Source organism: Sorex fumeus, unplaced genomic scaffold (genome assembly GCF_029834395.1).
Source record: "Sorex fumeus unplaced genomic scaffold, SorFum_2.1 ptg000019l, whole genome shotgun sequence".
Classification (NCBI taxonomy): domain Eukaryota; kingdom Metazoa; phylum Chordata; class Mammalia; order Eulipotyphla; family Soricidae; genus Sorex; species Sorex fumeus.
In genome coordinates this window covers 622,414-638,866 of record NW_026606076.1, presented here as the reverse complement: position 1 = coordinate 638,866, position 16,453 = coordinate 622,414, and the positions used below count along the sequence as shown (strand labels likewise).

At 51.5% G+C, this 16,453-nt stretch overlaps 2 protein-coding genes across 2 annotated transcripts; both read left to right on the top strand.

Annotated features, from left to right (window-relative positions):
* The first annotated feature begins 5,649 nt into the window (after positions 1–5,649).
* Positions 5,650–8,356, top strand: LOC130022476 (CD209 antigen-like protein 2). The gene is made up of 5 exons (XM_056113247.1): positions 5,650–5,734; positions 6,643–6,720; positions 6,909–7,060; positions 7,415–7,527; positions 8,215–8,356. The coding sequence occupies exons 1-5, from the start codon at positions 5,650–5,652 to the stop codon at positions 8,354–8,356; spliced, it is 570 nt and encodes a 189-aa protein (XP_055969222.1).
* A 4,893-nt stretch (positions 8,357–13,249) lies between these two features.
* LOC130022475 (CD209 antigen-like protein 2) lies at positions 13,250–16,209 on the top strand. Its single transcript, XM_056113246.1, has 6 exons — positions 13,250–13,289; positions 13,571–13,657; positions 14,487–14,564; positions 14,749–14,900; positions 15,261–15,373; positions 16,074–16,209. Exons 1-6 carry the CDS (start codon positions 13,250–13,252, stop codon positions 16,207–16,209), a joined length of 606 nt encoding a protein of 201 aa, XP_055969221.1.
* The last annotated feature ends 244 nt before the right edge of the window (positions 16,210–16,453 follow it).

The following is a 16,453-nucleotide window of genomic DNA, read 5'->3' as shown; positions in this document are numbered from 1 at the left end:
ACCCATCCCTCCACCAATGCACATTTGCCACCACCAATGTTCCCAGGATCCTCCACGCCCCTTGCCTCTATGGCAGACAATTTTCCCTATCCTCTCTCTAATATTGGGCATATGGTTTGCAATATAGATACTGAGAGACTATCACGTTTGGTCCTTTATCTACTTTCAGCACATATCTGCTATCTCGAATGATTTCTGCAACCATTGTTGACTCAGTGATCCCTTCTCTATCCCAGCTGCCTTCTCGTCCAGTTCATGAGCTCCAGTTTCTATGACTCATCTCTTTCTTTGGCCCTTTACTTCATTCCTTTTTTTTTTTTTTTTGCTCTTTGGGTCACACCCATCAATACTCAGGGGTTCCTCCTGGCTCTGCACTCAGGAATTGTTCCTAGCAGTACTCGGGAGACAATATGAGATGCTGGAATCGAACCGGGGTTGGCAGCTTGCAAGACAAACGCCTTTCTCGCTGTGCTATGCCTCCAATCCCCCTTTACTTCATTCTTAATATCATGCTTTTTCTTTTATTTTCACTATGCCTCTCTCTTGTGCCTTCTATTACATTTTCAATTGGATCTTTTTCTCTCAGGGATAACTCATAAAAATTTGCTTCCCTCTTGTTTCTTTCCTTGATAATGTCCCCCCCCCCCCCCAGTCAGCTAGAGATCACACCCTCTCTTGGGTGCCTCCTTTTCCTCTTAGCCCCAGTGGCATCGCCTGAATAAGGTCACACACTGGATACTGTCATTGTTGAATAAGGTGCCTGTTTTTGCTGCTGGATCAAGTGCTCTTGTTGATGACATTTGCTGTAGGTGGACAACCATCCACCTACCCACCCACCCATCCACCCATAGATTCATCCACCATCCTATAATCCATCAATCCATCTACACATCCGTCCATCCATCATCCATCCACCAGCCTATAATCCATCAACCCATCCATCCTTCAACCATCTTATAATACATCAACCCCTACATCCATCCATCCATCCACCGATCCATCCATCCACCCAACCATCCACCACACTATAATTCATCCATCCATCCATCCATCCATCCATCCATCCATCCATCCTCTCATCTGTCCACCCATCCACCATCCTATAATCCGTTACCCATCCATCCATCAATCAATCCACCCATCCATCAATCCATCCACCCCTCCCTTGGGTGCCTCCTCCTCCTCTCGGCCCATCCATCCAATTATCCATCCACCATTCATCCATCATCTTATAATCCATCAACACATCGAGCCAGCCAGTCACCCATCCATCCATCCATCCACCCACTCATCCGTCCATCCATCCATCCGTCCATCCATCCATCCATCCATCCATCCATCCATCCACTCATCCAATTCCATGCTCAGTGTTTTGTAGACATTTCCAGTGGTATGCCATATGGTGCCCCAAGCCCTGCCAAGAGTGAACCCAGAGCACAGGACCTGAGGTAAACCCTAGTACCAGCAGGTGTGGCCCAAATCCCAATAAAATAACAGTAAAAGAACCCTGGATCTTCTGCATATGAATTCTTCTTATGCATATGAAATGCATAAGCTTCAGGTTTTTTTTTTACATCACCGTGAGCTACAGTTATAAAGTTTTTATGTTTGAGTTTCAGTCATAAATGATCGAACACCCATCCCTCCACCAATGTATGTTTTTCACCACTATTGTTCCCAGGATCCCCCACGCCCCCCTGCCTCTAGGGCATACAATTTCCCCCATACTCTCTCTCTACTTTGGGGCATGTGGTTTGCAATATAGATACTGAGAGGCTATCACATTTGGTCCTTTATCTACTTTCAGCACACACATCTCCCATCTCGAATGATTTCTCAACCAACCATCATTGACTTAGTGATCCCTTCTCTATCCCAGCTGCCTTCTCGCCCAGCTCATGAGCTCCAGTTTCTATGACTCATCTCTTTCTTTGGCCCTTTACTTCATTCTTTTTCTTTTCCTTTTTGGGCCACACCCAGCGATGCTCAGGGCTTCCTCCTGGCTCTGCACTCAGGAATTACTCCTGGCAGTGTTCGGGGGACCATTTTGGATCCTGGGAATTGAACCCAGGTTGGCCGCGTGCAAGGCAAATGCCCTAGGCTCTGGGCTATCGCTCCAGCCCCGGAACTCTAAATTCTTTTGCTTGTTTTTTATTTTGAGGGCCACACCCACTAATGCTCTGTCTCTAGGGATCACTCCTGGCAGAGCTCGAGGGACCATATGGGATGCTGAGGATTGAACCCTGGTCAGCTGTGTGTAAGGCAAGCATCCTCCCACGTACTCCAGCCCCTAATGCAATTATCAAAAAAAACTTTAATGGGGATGAAGTGATAGTACAGTGGATTAAGGCAAATAATAGTACCGTGGATTAAGGCAATGAATCAGATAGGAAGTCGAAGGTCCATACATAAGAAAGGAATACTTTATACACATCATGTCAAAGTGACTTTGTAAAAAATATCTATCAGTAAATTCTAATGGAAAAGAGAAAAAAGCTTAATTTATTGAGTAAAACGGGTTTCGGGATCAACATACCTGGGTAAACTTCTGCTCTTGGGATCTGAATGATAGTACAGTGGGGAGGACACTTGGTTTGGTCCCCGGGTTCTCATTTAGCACCGCCAGGACTATTTCTTGTGTGCACAGCCAGGAGTAACCCCTGAGCATCACAAGGTGTGACCCCCAAACCAAAAACAGCACCCCCAAAAACAAACAAACAAACAAACAAACCGCCAAGAGGGGCTGGAGAGATAGCACAGTGGGTAGGGCATTTGCCTTGCACGCGGCCAACCTGGGTTCGATTCCCAGCATCCCATATGCTCCCCTGAGCACCGCCAGGAATAACTCCTGAGTGCAGAGCCAGGAGTAACCCCTGTGCATCGCCAGGTGTGACCCAAAAAGCAAATAAATAAATAAATAAATAAGTAAAATTAAAAAAACACACACAGCCAAGAAATTCCCATGTTTATGTACTGTGTGTTCTCAGGCACTAGCTTGGCCTCTCTGTTTTACAGCTTCCTATGAGCTGTAGTGGCAGCAGAGCACTTTCCCACTGACAGTTGTGAGAATTGTCAGAGACCTCTGGGGTCCTCCACGTGTGTGGGTCAAATCTGAATTTATTCCTTGGTGTGGCAGGACACAGCACTTCCCCGGAGGGGACAGGGAAGCCCTAACTTGTGAGTGTCTAGCGCTGAAATAAGGCAACGTGTGAGCCCACGCCAGGCATCTGAGTGCCTCAAACCTTGTCATCACGAGCATAACATGAGACCCCCATAACCTTTCCACCTGATTCCGCACCAGGCTGTTTCACTCGGGGCACCCCAGGGTGGCGGGGTGAGAGCCCTCCCCGCCCCTAGGGATCCAGCTCCGGCAGCCGACCTCCACTACCCACCGGCCACCATGCTCAAGGCTGCTCTCCACACACTCACACTGAGCCTCACATATGAGTGACGTATTCCTGGACTGCTCGGCCATTTCATAAGACACCCCCTACCCATTCTTCATAATTCACTGTCACTGTCACTGTCACCCCGTTGTTCATCAATTTGCTCGAGCAGGCCCAGTAACATTGTGAGACTTGTTACGGTGTTTGGCATATCGAATACGTCATGGGTAGTTTGCCAGGCTTTGCCGTGTGGGTGAGTTACCACACCATATATGATGAGTTTCGGATAGTTGGCAACAAATCATAGACGGAAAGGTGTATATATATCTATCTATATAGATATAAGTATATATACATATTTTAATATATATACTAAAGCTTACATCACCCAAACCTTCTTTTTTGCCTTTTTGGGTCACACCCAGCAATGCTCTGGGGTCACTCCTGGCTCTGCACTCAGGAATGACTCCTAGCGGTGCTTGGGGGACCATATGGGATGCCGGGGATCAAACCCAGGTCTGCCGCGTGTAAAGCAAACGCCCAACCCGCTGTGCTATCGCTCCGGCCTCACATCACCCAAACTTTAACAACATGTAATGATATCCTATAGAATGTCTTAATGGTTCCTACCAAAATATAACAATCTTCTACTGTTTCCTATATGGACACTTTTTTGTAAGCATGTTCAGAGAACAAGGCAGAGTCTCCTGCCCCCCGCGCCTGGCTGTCCTCACCGGGTCCCCTTGGAGGAGGGCGGGTTGAGTTTCCCTCTCCACCCCAAGCAGAGCCCCGACAGCTGAAGACCTCCGGGACCCAGCCAAAGCCATGCTGAGACCACTCTCCACATGCTTGAACGAGGACCCCGCAGAGGAACCCAGGTGCGCAGGACCCGGGGCTGAGATCTCCAAGCCTGCTCGGTTCGGGACTGGGCCTCCTCCACCCAGCTCCCCCACCTTCCAGTAGCTAGACAGTTACACCCACCAACTGCCATGTAACCTCATCAACAGCCATCCAGAGACTATAAAACCAAGCTCCCAGAAGTGCGGCTGCATTTACAGCAGTGCAACCTCTTATTCTCAAGTTTCACTCTCAGAGAACCCGGCAGGCTACTGAGAGTATCATACCCGCCTATATGCCTGATTAGGAACACCTGTAAAGGTGATTAGAGGCTGCCCCAAAAGCCTCCATCCATCTCCGAGAGCCCGGCAAGCTACCGAGAGTATCCCGCCCACACGGCAGAGCCTGGCAAGCTACCCGTGGAGTACCTGATATGTCAAATACAGTAATAATGAATGGTCCTCATTCCCCTGACCCTGAAGGAGCCCCCAATATGTCATCGGGCTACACTTGCACTTGACAGGGACGTTGGAGACGTTACTGAGCCTGCTCAAGTGAATTGAAGAACGACGGGGTGATGGTGATGGTGATGGTTCAGGAGTTCCTCATAACAGACGATACAAAATATATTATTTCGATTGTGTTTTGGGATTGGGCTTGGGACTTGGGATGGAACCATCCCGAATTTGATGGTGGGAAGGTGTAATGTGGTGGAATGGGTGTTTGAATATTAAATGAAACCAAATATTGTGAACTAACTTTTGAAATTAAAAAATTTTAAAAAACCAAAAGACTTTGTCATCACTGAGAGGAAACTGAATCTGGGGACACAGACGGGGCCAGGGAGACTAGACTTTGGGACTTCTGTCCCCAGAATTGGCCCCAAAATGCCTGCCCCTCCCCCAAATCTCCTCTCCCTGAGCTGTGTCAGGAATTTCTCTCTGCTTAAACTCTTCTGAGACGGAAGTGTGGTGCCCGCTTGTTGTTCTTCTTTCTGAGGGGAGGGGGGAAAATCAAGGAGTGGTTGAGGTAAGCCCTGGGCTATAAAAAGCCAGAGTCCAGCAGTGCAGGGGAGGAGAAGAGCGAGGCGGAAGGAGCCGGGTAAGATGGAAGGGATGTTTAACCCCCATGCCCCAGGTGAAAGAGATGAGGCTGGAGGGGACGGCAGAGGTCAGCTGGGCGACCCCGGGCCGCTGCCAGTTTGCTCCGTGGGAAGCAGAGGCTCAGCGTGTGACACAGTCAACGGAACCTGGATGTCCCTTTCAGAGCCGGCGTTTAGGGGCCTAGGGGTGACTGAGGACACCAGGATGTTCCAAACCAGGAGCAGGTGCTCAGGTATGGGGTAGCTCAGCCACCTGGGGGAGGGAGGAGCGGGGAGGTGTGTCCGGCAAGTACTTCAGCCTTGGCCCCCGTCACTCCCGCAGGGATGCTGTCCCGGGTCTGTCTCATTTCTGTGCTGCTTCTCGTCTCTCTGGGCTTACTCCTGCTCCAGTCCATCATCCTGGTTCAAGGTGAGTTCAAGGTTCTCGAGCTTTGGTGGGATGGAGCCCTGTAGGTTGGTGGTTTTTTGGTTTTGTTTTGTTTTGCTTTTTGGACCATACCCAGCGATGCTCAGGGGTTATTCCTGGCTCACACACTCAGGAATTACTCCTGGTGGTGCTTGGGGGACCCTATAGGATGCCGGGGATCAAACCCGGGTCAGCCGCATGCAAGACAAACGCCCTACCTGCTGTGCTATTACTCTGGCCATTTAGGTTGGTTCTCTGTCACTCTCTGTGTTTCTCTCTCTCTGTCTCTCTCTGTCTCTCTCTGTCTCTCTCTGTCTCTCTCTCTCTCTCTCTCTCTCTCTCTCTCTCTCTCCTCCTCCTCCTCCTCCTCCTCCTCCTCCTCCTCTCTGGAATATTCTCCAGAATGCCGCCAAACAAGTAGGTCTTGGGCTCCATGTCCATGCCCTGTGACTTCAATCTTTCTACCCACCCTCTCTGAGTCCATTTCCCTCTCTGTGGAGTGCAGCTCTGGCCCCCTGGGTGGGAGCTGGAGCCCCCGGATGTGACACAGAGCCACACACAATTTGGGCATCACTCAAAGGGGCTTCTCTGCTTTGTGGTAGTCTCCTGGATCCACGACTTCCTGCAGAGCCAGCCTGGGAAGCTTCAAGAGAATCAGACCCTGGACGAGGCAACATGCATTAAGGAAGGTTCGAGTCCATGGAGTGTGGGGAGATGGAGTTTGGGAAGACAACCAGCTGGGGCAGGGGAGGGAGGGAGAGTTTGTTGGAGGGTACTGGATCCCTACTGAGCTTGCTGGGCTGAGCTGCTCCTTGAACCTCACTCTTCCCATCTGTGTAATGGGCACCCACCCGGCACGGCCTCTCCGCCCACGGTCCCTGCTTGATTGCTTGCTGGGTCCTTCTCTGCAGTTGCGGCTCCTCAGAAGCAGATCCAGGGGGACCTGAAGGTGATCAACCAGTGTCTAGCCCGGATGAATGTCACCATGGGTATGTCGGGGTGAGGCCCCACGTCAGAAGGGGCGTACAGGGGCTGGAGAGGTCGGCAGCGCGTATTTCTAGGCTGAAGCCCTGATGAGGGCGGGTGCCCGGGGGACTCTTTCATGAGAACCCCATGCTCTGAGCTGACACGGCACATGGGGACCCTCCCTGGGAACTGACCCTGCCTTCTCCCCCAGGGACACTCTGCCGTCAGTGCCCCTGGGACTGGGAGTTCTTCCAGGGAAGCTGCTACTGGTTCTCCAAGTCCCAGAGCAATTGGAAGACTTCAGAGTCCGCCTGTCAGAGCATGAACTCCCACCTGGTCATCGTCAACAGCGTCTCCGAGGAGGTGTGTCCCCTTGCCTGGTCTCAACATCCTCTCTGCCACCCTTCTGGGAGGTCGAGCCCAATAGGCGTAGGATGGACCATGGGTGCGGTCAGGGAAGGCTTCCTGGAGGAGCAGGAGGAAGGTCCTGCGAGAGGTCACGTATGAGAACCGCTCCGGTGAGGGGAGATGGGGCCTCTCTCCACCCCCCACCCCATCCCGGGAAGGAGACTCAGCACTGCACACACAGCTGCTCTGGTGCCCTGGGGTTGGGCTGGGCCCAGACTGTAGATGGACTTTCCTGGGTGCAGGGATGCGGGAGTGCGGGCAGGGGTGCTCAGGACCTTCCCTCTAATGCCCCCCATCCTCCACCCACAGAAATTCCTCCAGACTTGGGAGGTTCGACATGGGCAAAGAACTTGGATCGGACTCAGCGACCTCCAGAATGAGGGTTCCTGGCAATGGGTCGACGGGACCCCCCTTGAACTCAGGTGACTCCTCCCAGACCCTGCCTCGGGGGTGGAGCATGGGGGGAATCCCCGACCCCAAGCCGAGCCCACAGTCGACTTCAGGGCGCAACACGCCAGTCTTCGGGGGCCACAAAGGAGAGGCCCGAGATAGAAGCAGGCCCAGGAATCAGCCATTTACTCCCATGTAAATGTCATCTGAATCTTTTTTCTTTGGTTTGAGCCACATCCGGTGTTGAGAAACAGTCCCAGTTCCGTGCTCAGGGATCACTCAGGGCGGGATTCAGGGGACAAGCTGGGATGTCAGGGATCAAACCCGAGTTCGCTGCGTGTGAGGCAAGAGCCATCCCCACTGTGCTATCTCTCCAGCCCCTACCAGAATAATAAATTTTACAATCTTTTTTGGGGGGCTGAAATGATGCGACAGCGGGGCAGGCACTTGCCCTGCATGTGTCCACCTGGGCTCAGTCCCCAGCACTACTGTGTCCTGAGTCCCACCAAGGGTGACCCCTAGCACAGAGCCAGGATTAAGCACTGGTCAAAGTGGCCCCGACACCAACTATATTAACAATCCTGCCTCGGAATTTCTCCCCTCCTGTTGGAAGTTGGCTGCAAAGTGCCAGAAAGCAGCCCCTCAGGGACGGGGCCGGTGGGCTAGGATGGAGCTGAGGGCGGGTCATGGGGGGCTCATGGAATCGCTGCTGTTCACAGCTTCTGGAAACCAGGAGAACCCAACAACGATGGCGATGAGGACTGTGTGGAATTGTACAATGATGGCTGGAACGACGACAAGTGTGGTAAAGAGAAGATTTGGATATGTGAGAGGCCCGCGGTGTCCTGCTCCAATCCGTGATGACCATTGTCCCCCTCGGTCAGGCTGCTCCGGTGCTCTGTGATGAGCTCCTGTCTCAACTGCGGCTTCTCCTCCTGGACCTTGGAGATCCCCAGAGATCCCAAGATCCCCTTGTTCATGCCCCCCCTCTGTCACTAGAGATTACCTCCTCCTCTCAGCCCCAGTGACATTCCCTGAATAAAGTCACACACTGGATACTGTCGTTGTTGAATATGTTGTCTACTTTCGCAGCTGCTTCAAGTGCTCTTGTTGATGATATTTGCTGTAGGTGGACATCCATCCACCTACCCACCCATCCATTCACTCATCCATCCATCCACCATCCTATAATCCATCAGCTCATCATCCATCCATCCACCCATCCATTAATCCACCCACCCATCCATCCATCTATCCACCATCCTATAATCCATTAACCCATCCATCCATCCATCAATCCATCCACAACATCCATCCACCCATCCATCCACCATCTTATAATCCATCAACCCATCCATCCAGTCTTCCATCCACCCAGTCATCCATCCATCAATCCATCCACCAGTCCATCCATCCATCCATCCATCCATCCACAATTTTATAATCCATCAACCCATCCACCCATCCACTCATCTATCCATTCATCCATCCACCATCTTATAATTCATCAACCCATCCATCCATTTGTCCATCCATCCATCCATCCACCCATCCATACAACCATCCATCCATCCACTCATATATCTCCATGCTCAGTGTTTTTGCAGCCATTTCCAGTGGTACTCCATATGGTGCCCCAAGCCCTTCCAAGAGTGAACCCTGAGCACATGACCAGGAGTAAACCCTTAGTACCAGCAGATGCGATCCAAATTCCAATAAAACGAAAGTGATAGAAACCTGGGTCTTCTGCATATGAATTCTTCTTATGAATATGAAATACATAACCTTCAGTTTTTTGTGTCATCACCGTAGGCTACAGTTATAAAGTTTTCCTGTGGGTTTCAGTCATACAATGATCGAACACCCATCCCTCCACCAATGCACATTTGCCACCACCAATGTTCCCAGGATCCCCCACGCCTCCTGCCTCTATGGCAGACAATTTTCCCTATCCTCTCTCTAATATTGGGCATATGCTTTGCAATATAGATACTGAGAGACTCTCAAATTTGGTCCCTTATCTACTTTCAGCACACATCTGCTATCTCGAATGATTTCTGCAACCATCATTGACTTAGTGATCCCTTCTCTATCCCAGCTGCCTTCTCGCCCAGCTCATGAGCTCCAGTTTCTATGACTCATCTCTTTCTTTGGCCCTTTACTTCATTCTTTTTCTTTTCCTTTTTGGGCCACACCCATCGATGCTCAGGGGTTCCTCCTGGCTCCGCACTCAGGAATTGCTCCTGGCAGTGTTCGGGAGACTATATGGGATGCTGGGAATCGAACCTGGGTTGCTGCTTGCAAGGCAAATGCACTCCACGCTGTGCTATCGCTCCAACCCCCCTTTACTTTGTTCTTAATATAATGGTTATTCTTTTATTCTCACTCTGCCTCTCTCTTTTGCCTTCTATTACATTTTCAATTGGATCCTTTTCTCTCAGGGATAATTCATAAGAATTTGCTTCCCTCTTACATCTTTCCTTGTTCTTGCCCGCCTCTCATTGGCTAGAGGTCACCCCCTCCCTTGGTTGCCTCCTCCTCCTCTCGGCCCCTGTGGCATCCCTTGAATAAAGTCACACACTGTATACTGTCATTGTTGAATACGGTTTCTGCTTTCGCCGCTGCCTCAAGTGCTCTTGTTGATGACATTTTCTGTAGGTGGATATCCATCCATGTACCCATCCATTCATCCATCCATCCATCACCCACCCACCTATATGTCCATCCATCCACCATCTTATAATGCATTAACCCATCCATCCTTCCTTCTGTCCATCCGTCTGACCATCCATCCATCCATCCATCCATCCATCCATCCATCCATCCACTCGTCCAACTCCATGCTCAGTGTTTTGTAGACATTTCCAGTGGTACTCCATATGGTTCCCCAAGCCCTGCCAAGAGTGAACCCTGAGCACAGGACCAGGAGTAAACCCTTAGTACCAGCAGGTGCAGCAAAATCCCTATAAAATGAAAGTAAAACAAACCCGGGTCTTCTGTATATGAATTCTTCTTATGCATATGAAATGCATAAGCTACAGGGGTTTTTTTTTTTTTGCATGACTGTGAGCTACAAAGTTTTCATGTGAGTTTCAGTCATACAATGATTGAACACCCATCCCTCCACCAATGCACATTTTCCACCACCAATGTTCCCAGGATTCCCCATGCCTCCTGCCTCTATGTCGGAAAATTTCCCACATACTCTCTCTCTACTTTGGGGCATATGGTTTGCAAGATAGATACTGAGAGGCTATCACGTTTGGTCCTTTATCTACTTTCAGCACACACATCTCCCATCTCGAATGATTTCTCAACCAACCATCATTGACTTAGTGATCCCAACTGCCTTCTCCCCCAGCTCATGAGCTCCAGTTTCTGTGAATCATCTCTTTCTTTGGCCCTTTACTTCATTCTTTTTTTTTCCTTTTTGGGCCACACCCAGCAATGCTCAGGGCTTCCTCCTGGCTCTGCACTCAGGAATTACTCCTGGCAGTGTTCGGGGGACCATTTTGGATCCTGGAAATTGAACCCAGGTTGGCCGCGTGCAAGGCAAATGCCCTAGGCTCTGGGCTATCGCTCCAGCCCCGGAACTCTAAATTCTTTTGCTTGTTTTTTGTTTTGACGGCCACACCCGGTAATGCTCTGTCCCTAGGGATCACTCCTGGCAGAGCTCGAGGGACCATATGGGATGCTGAGGATTGAACCCAGGTCAGCTGTGTGTAAGGCAAGCATCCTCCCACGTACTCCAGCCCCTAATGCAATTATCAAAAAAAAACTTTAATGGGGATGGAGTGATAGTACAGTGGATTAAGGCAAATAATAGTACAGTGGATTAAGGCAATGAATCAGATAGGAAGTCAAAGGTCTATACATAACAAAGGAATACTTTATACACATCATGTCAAAGTGACTTTGTAAAAAAATCTATCAGTAAATTCTAATGGAAAACAGAAAAAAGCTTAATTTCTTGAGTAAAACGGGGTTCGGGATCAACATACCTGGGGTCAACTTCTGCTCTCAGGATCTGAGTGATAGTACAGTGTGGAGGGTACTTGAGTTGGTCCACGGAATCTCATTTGGCACTGCCAGGACTAATTCCTGTGTACACAGCCAGGAGCAACCCCTGAGCATCACAAGGAGTGACCCCCAAACAAAAACACCACCCCCGAAAAACAAACAAACAAAAACACAGCCAAGAAATTCCCATGTTTATGTACTGTGTGTTCTCAGGCACTAGCTTGGCCTCTCTGTTTTACAGTTTCCTCTGAGCTGTAACGGCAGCAGGGCACTTTCCCACTGACAGTTGTGAGAATTGTCAGAGACCTCTGTGGTCCTCCACATGTGGTGGGTCAAATCTGAATTTATTCCCTGGTGTGGCAGGACACAGCACTTCCTCGGAGGGGACAGAGAAGCCCTAACTTGTGAGTGTCTAGCGCTGAAATAAGCCAACGTGTGAGTCCACGCCTGGCATCTGAGTGCCTCAAACCTTGTCATCACGAGCATAACATGAGACCCCCATAACCTTGCCACCTGACTCCGCACCAGGCTGTTTCACTCGGGGCACCCCAGGGTGGCGGGGTGAGAGCCCTCCCCGCCCCTAGGGATCCAGCTCCGGCAGCCGACCTCCACTACCCACCAGCCACCATGCTCAAGGCTGCTCTCCACACACTCACACTGAGCCTCACATATGAGTGACATATTCCTGGACCACTCGGACGTTTCATAAGACACCCCCTACCCATTCTCCATTACCACACCATATTTGATGGGGTTCAGATAGCAGGCAACAAATCTTAGAGGGAAATGTGTATATATATATATATGTATGTATACATACATATTTTCAGATATATATACTAAAGCTCACATCACCCAAACTTTAACAACATGTTAAGATATCCTATAGAATGTCTTCATGGGTCCTGTCAAAATAGAACAATCTTCTACTGTTTCCTATATGGTCACTTTTTTGTAAGCACGTTCAGCGGTTCTTCATAACAGACAATACAAAATACATTATTTCGGTAGTGTTTTGGGACAGGGCTTGGCTTGGGATGGAAACATCCCGAATTTGGTGGTGGGAAGGTGTCATGGTGGTGGGATGGGTGTTTGAATATTTAATGTAACCAAATATTGTGAACTGTCACTGTCACTGTCCTCCCGTTGTTCATCGATTTGCTCGAGTGGGTCCAGTAACGTCTCCATCGTGAGACTTGTTACTGTGTTTGGCATATCGAATACGTCATGGGTAGCTTGCCACGCTTTTCGTGTGGGCGAGATATTCTCGGTAGCTTGCCAGGCTCTCTGAGAGGGGCAGAGGAATTGAACCCGGCTCAGCCCGGCCGGCTGTGTGCAAGGCAAACGCCCTACCACTGTGCTATTATTCCAGCCCATTGTGAACTAACTTATAAAATTAAAAAATTTTAAAAACCAAAAGACTCTGTCATCACCAAGAGGAAACTGAATCTGGGGACAGAGACGGGGCCAAGGAGACTGGACTTAGGGGATTCTGTCCCCAGAATTAACCCGATAATGCCTGCCCTGCCCCCAAATCTCCTCTCCCCGAGCTGTGCCAGGAATTTCTCTTTCCTTGAACTCTTCTGAGACGGAAGTGTGGTGCCCGCTTGTTGTTCTTCTTTCTGAGGGGAGGGGGGAAAATCAAGGAGTGGTTGAGGTAAGCCCTGGGCTATAAAAAGCCAGTGTCCAGCAGTGCAGGGGAGGAGAAGAGCGAGGCGGAAGGATCCAGGTAAGATGGAAGGCATGTTTAACCCCCATGCCCCAGGAGGAAGAGGTGAGGCTGGAGGGGACGGCAGAGCTCAGCTGGGGGACCCCGGGCCGCTGCCAGCTTGCTCCGTGGGAAGCAGAGGCTCAGCGTGTGACACAGTCAGCGGAACCTGGATGTCCCTTTCAGAGTCGTCGATATTTGGGGACCTCGGCAGGTCTGAGGACGCCAGAATGTTCCAAACCAGGAGCAGGTGCTCAGGTATGGGGTAGCTCAGCCACCTGGGGAAGGGGGGGCCGGGGAGGCGTGTCCGGCAAGAGTTTCAGCCTTGACCCCGGTCACTCCCGCAGGGATCCTATCCGAGGTCTGTCTCATTTCCGTGCTGCTTTTCGTCTCCCTGGGCTTACTCCTGTTCCAGTCCATCATTCTGGTTCAAGGTGAGTTGAAGGGCCCGAGCTTTGGTGGGATGGAGCCCTGTAGGTTGGTGGTTTTTTGTTTTTGTTTTGTTTTGCTTTTTGGACCATACCCAGCGATGCTCAGGGGTTATTCCTGGCTCACACACTCAGGAGTTACTCCTGGTGGTGCGTGGGGGACCCTATGGGATGCCGGGGATCAAACCCGGGTCAGCCGCATGCAAGACAAACGCCCTACCCGCTGTGCTATGACTTTGACCCTTTTGGTTCTCTCTCTCTCTCTCTCTCTCTCTCTCTCTCTCTCTCTCTCTCTCTCTCTCATATTCTCTGCCCTTTGTTTTCCAGAATGCCCCCAAAGAAGTAGGTCTTGGGCTCCATGTACCGTGCTGTGTGATTTTTAATCCTTGTACACATCCTGTCTGAGCCCATTTCCCTCTCTGTGGAGTGCAGCTCTGGCCCCCTGGGTGGGAGCTGGAGCCCCCTGGATGTGACACAGAGCCACGCACAATTTGGGCATCACTCAAAGGGGCTTCTCTGCTCTGTGGTAGTCTCCTGGATCCACGACTTCCTGCAGAGCCAGCCTGGGAAGCTTCAAGAAAATCAGACCCTGGACGAGGCAACATGCATTAAGGAAGGTTCGAGTCTATGGAGTGTGGGGAGACAGTCTGGGAAGACAACCAGATGGGGCGGGGGGAGGGAGGGAGAGCTTGCTGGGGGGTGTTTGAATCCCGAGTGAGCTCGCTGGACCGAGCTGCTCTGTGAGCCTCACTCTTCCCATCTGTGTAATGGGCTCCCACCCGGCACGGCCTCTCCGCACACGGTCGGTGCTTGATTGCTAAGTCCTTCTCTGCAGTTGCAGCCCCTCAGAAGCAGATCCAGGGGGACCTGAAGGTGATCAACCAGTGTCTAGCCCGGATGAATGTCACCATGGGTACGTCAGGGTGAGACCCCATGTCAGAAGGGGTGTAGAGAGGCTGGAGAGGTCGGCAGGGGGTGTTACTAGGCTGCAGGCCTGATGAGGGCGGGTGCCCTGGGTTTCATGAGAACCCCATGCTCTGAGCTGACGCGGCACACGGGGACCCTCCCTGGGAACTGACCCTGCCCCTCTCCCCCAGAGACGCTCTGCCGCCCGTGCCCCTGGGGCTGGGAGTTCTTCCAGGGAAGCTGCTACTGGTTCTCCAAGTCCCAGAGCAATTGGAAGACTTCAGAGTCCGCCTGTCAGAGCATGAACTCCCACCTGGTCATCGTCAACAGCGCCTCCGAGGAGGTGTGTCCCCTTGCCTGGTTCTCAACACCCTCTCTGCCACCCTTCTGGGAGGTCGAGCCCAATAGGCAGGCGTAGGATGGACCATGGGTGCAGTCAGGGAAGGCTTCCTGGAGGAGCAGGAGGAAGGTCCTGCGAGAGGTCACGTATGAGAGCCACTCCGGTGTGGGGAGATGGGGCCTCTCTCCACCCCCCCACCCCATCCGGGGAAGGAGACTCAACACTGCACACACAGCAGCTCTGGTGCCCTGGGGTTGGGCTGGGCCCAGACTGCAGATGGACTTTCCTGGGTGCAGGGGTGCGGGAGTGCGGGCAGGGGTGCTCAGGACCTTCCCTCTAATGCCCCCCATCCTCCACCCACAGAAATTCCTCCAGACTTGGGAGGTTCGACATGGGCAAAGAACTTGGATCGGACTCAGCGACCTCCAGAATGAGGGGTCCTGGCAATGGGTCGATGGGACCCCCCTTGAACTCAGGTGACCCCTCCCAGACATTGCCTCAGGGGCAGAGCATGAGGGGGAGGGAATTCCTGACCCAAGCAGAGCCCGCAGTCGGCTTCAGCTTCTGGGATCACCACCCCTGTCGCGGGGGGCCACAACAGAGAGGCCCATTCAAGAGGCAGGCCCAGGAATGAGCCATTTACTCCCATGTCACCTGAAACTTTTTCTTTGATTTGAGCCACATCTGGTGGCTTAGTCCCTACTTTGTTCTCAGGGATCACTCATGGTGCAATTTAGGGTACAAGATGAGATCTCAGATATCCAACTCGAGCTTGCTGCATGCGGTGCAAAAGCTGTCCTCACTGTACTATCTTTCCAGCCCCTAAGGGAATAATTTTTTACAATTCTTTGTTTGGGGCTGAAGTGATGGGACAGCGGGGCAGGCACTTGCCCTGCATGTGGCCACCTGGGCTCAGTCCTCGCCACCACTGGTGGTGTCCTGAGCTCCACCAAGGGTGACCCTCTGAGCACAGAGCCAGGAGTAAGCCAGGAGTAAGCACTGGCAAAAGTGGCCCCGACACCAACTATATTAATAATCCTGCCTTAGAATTTCTCCCCTCCTGTTGGAAATTGGCTGCAAAGTGCCAGAGAGCAGCCCCTCAGGGACTGGGCCGGTGGGCTAGGATGGAGCTGAGGGCGAGTCATGGGGGGCTCATGGCATCGCTGCTGTTCACAGCTTCTGGAAACCAGGAGAACCCAACAACGATGGCGATGAGGACTGTGTGGAATTGTACAATGATGGCTGGAACGACGACAAGTGTAGTAAGGAGAAGGTTTGGATCTGTGAGAAGCCCACAGTGTCCTGCTCCTAACCGTGTTGACCATTGCCCCCCTCGGTCAAGCTGCTCTGGTGCTCTGTGACGCATTCCTGCTCCCTTGCGGCTTCTCCTCCTGGACCTTGGAGATTCCCAGGGATCCCGAGACACCCTTGCCCTTGCCCTCTCCTCCTTCGGCTTGAGGTCACCCCCTCCCTTGGGTGCCTCCTCCTCCTCTCGGCCCCAGTGGCATCCCCTGAATAAATTCATTAGATACTGTCGTTGTTGAATATGGTGTCTG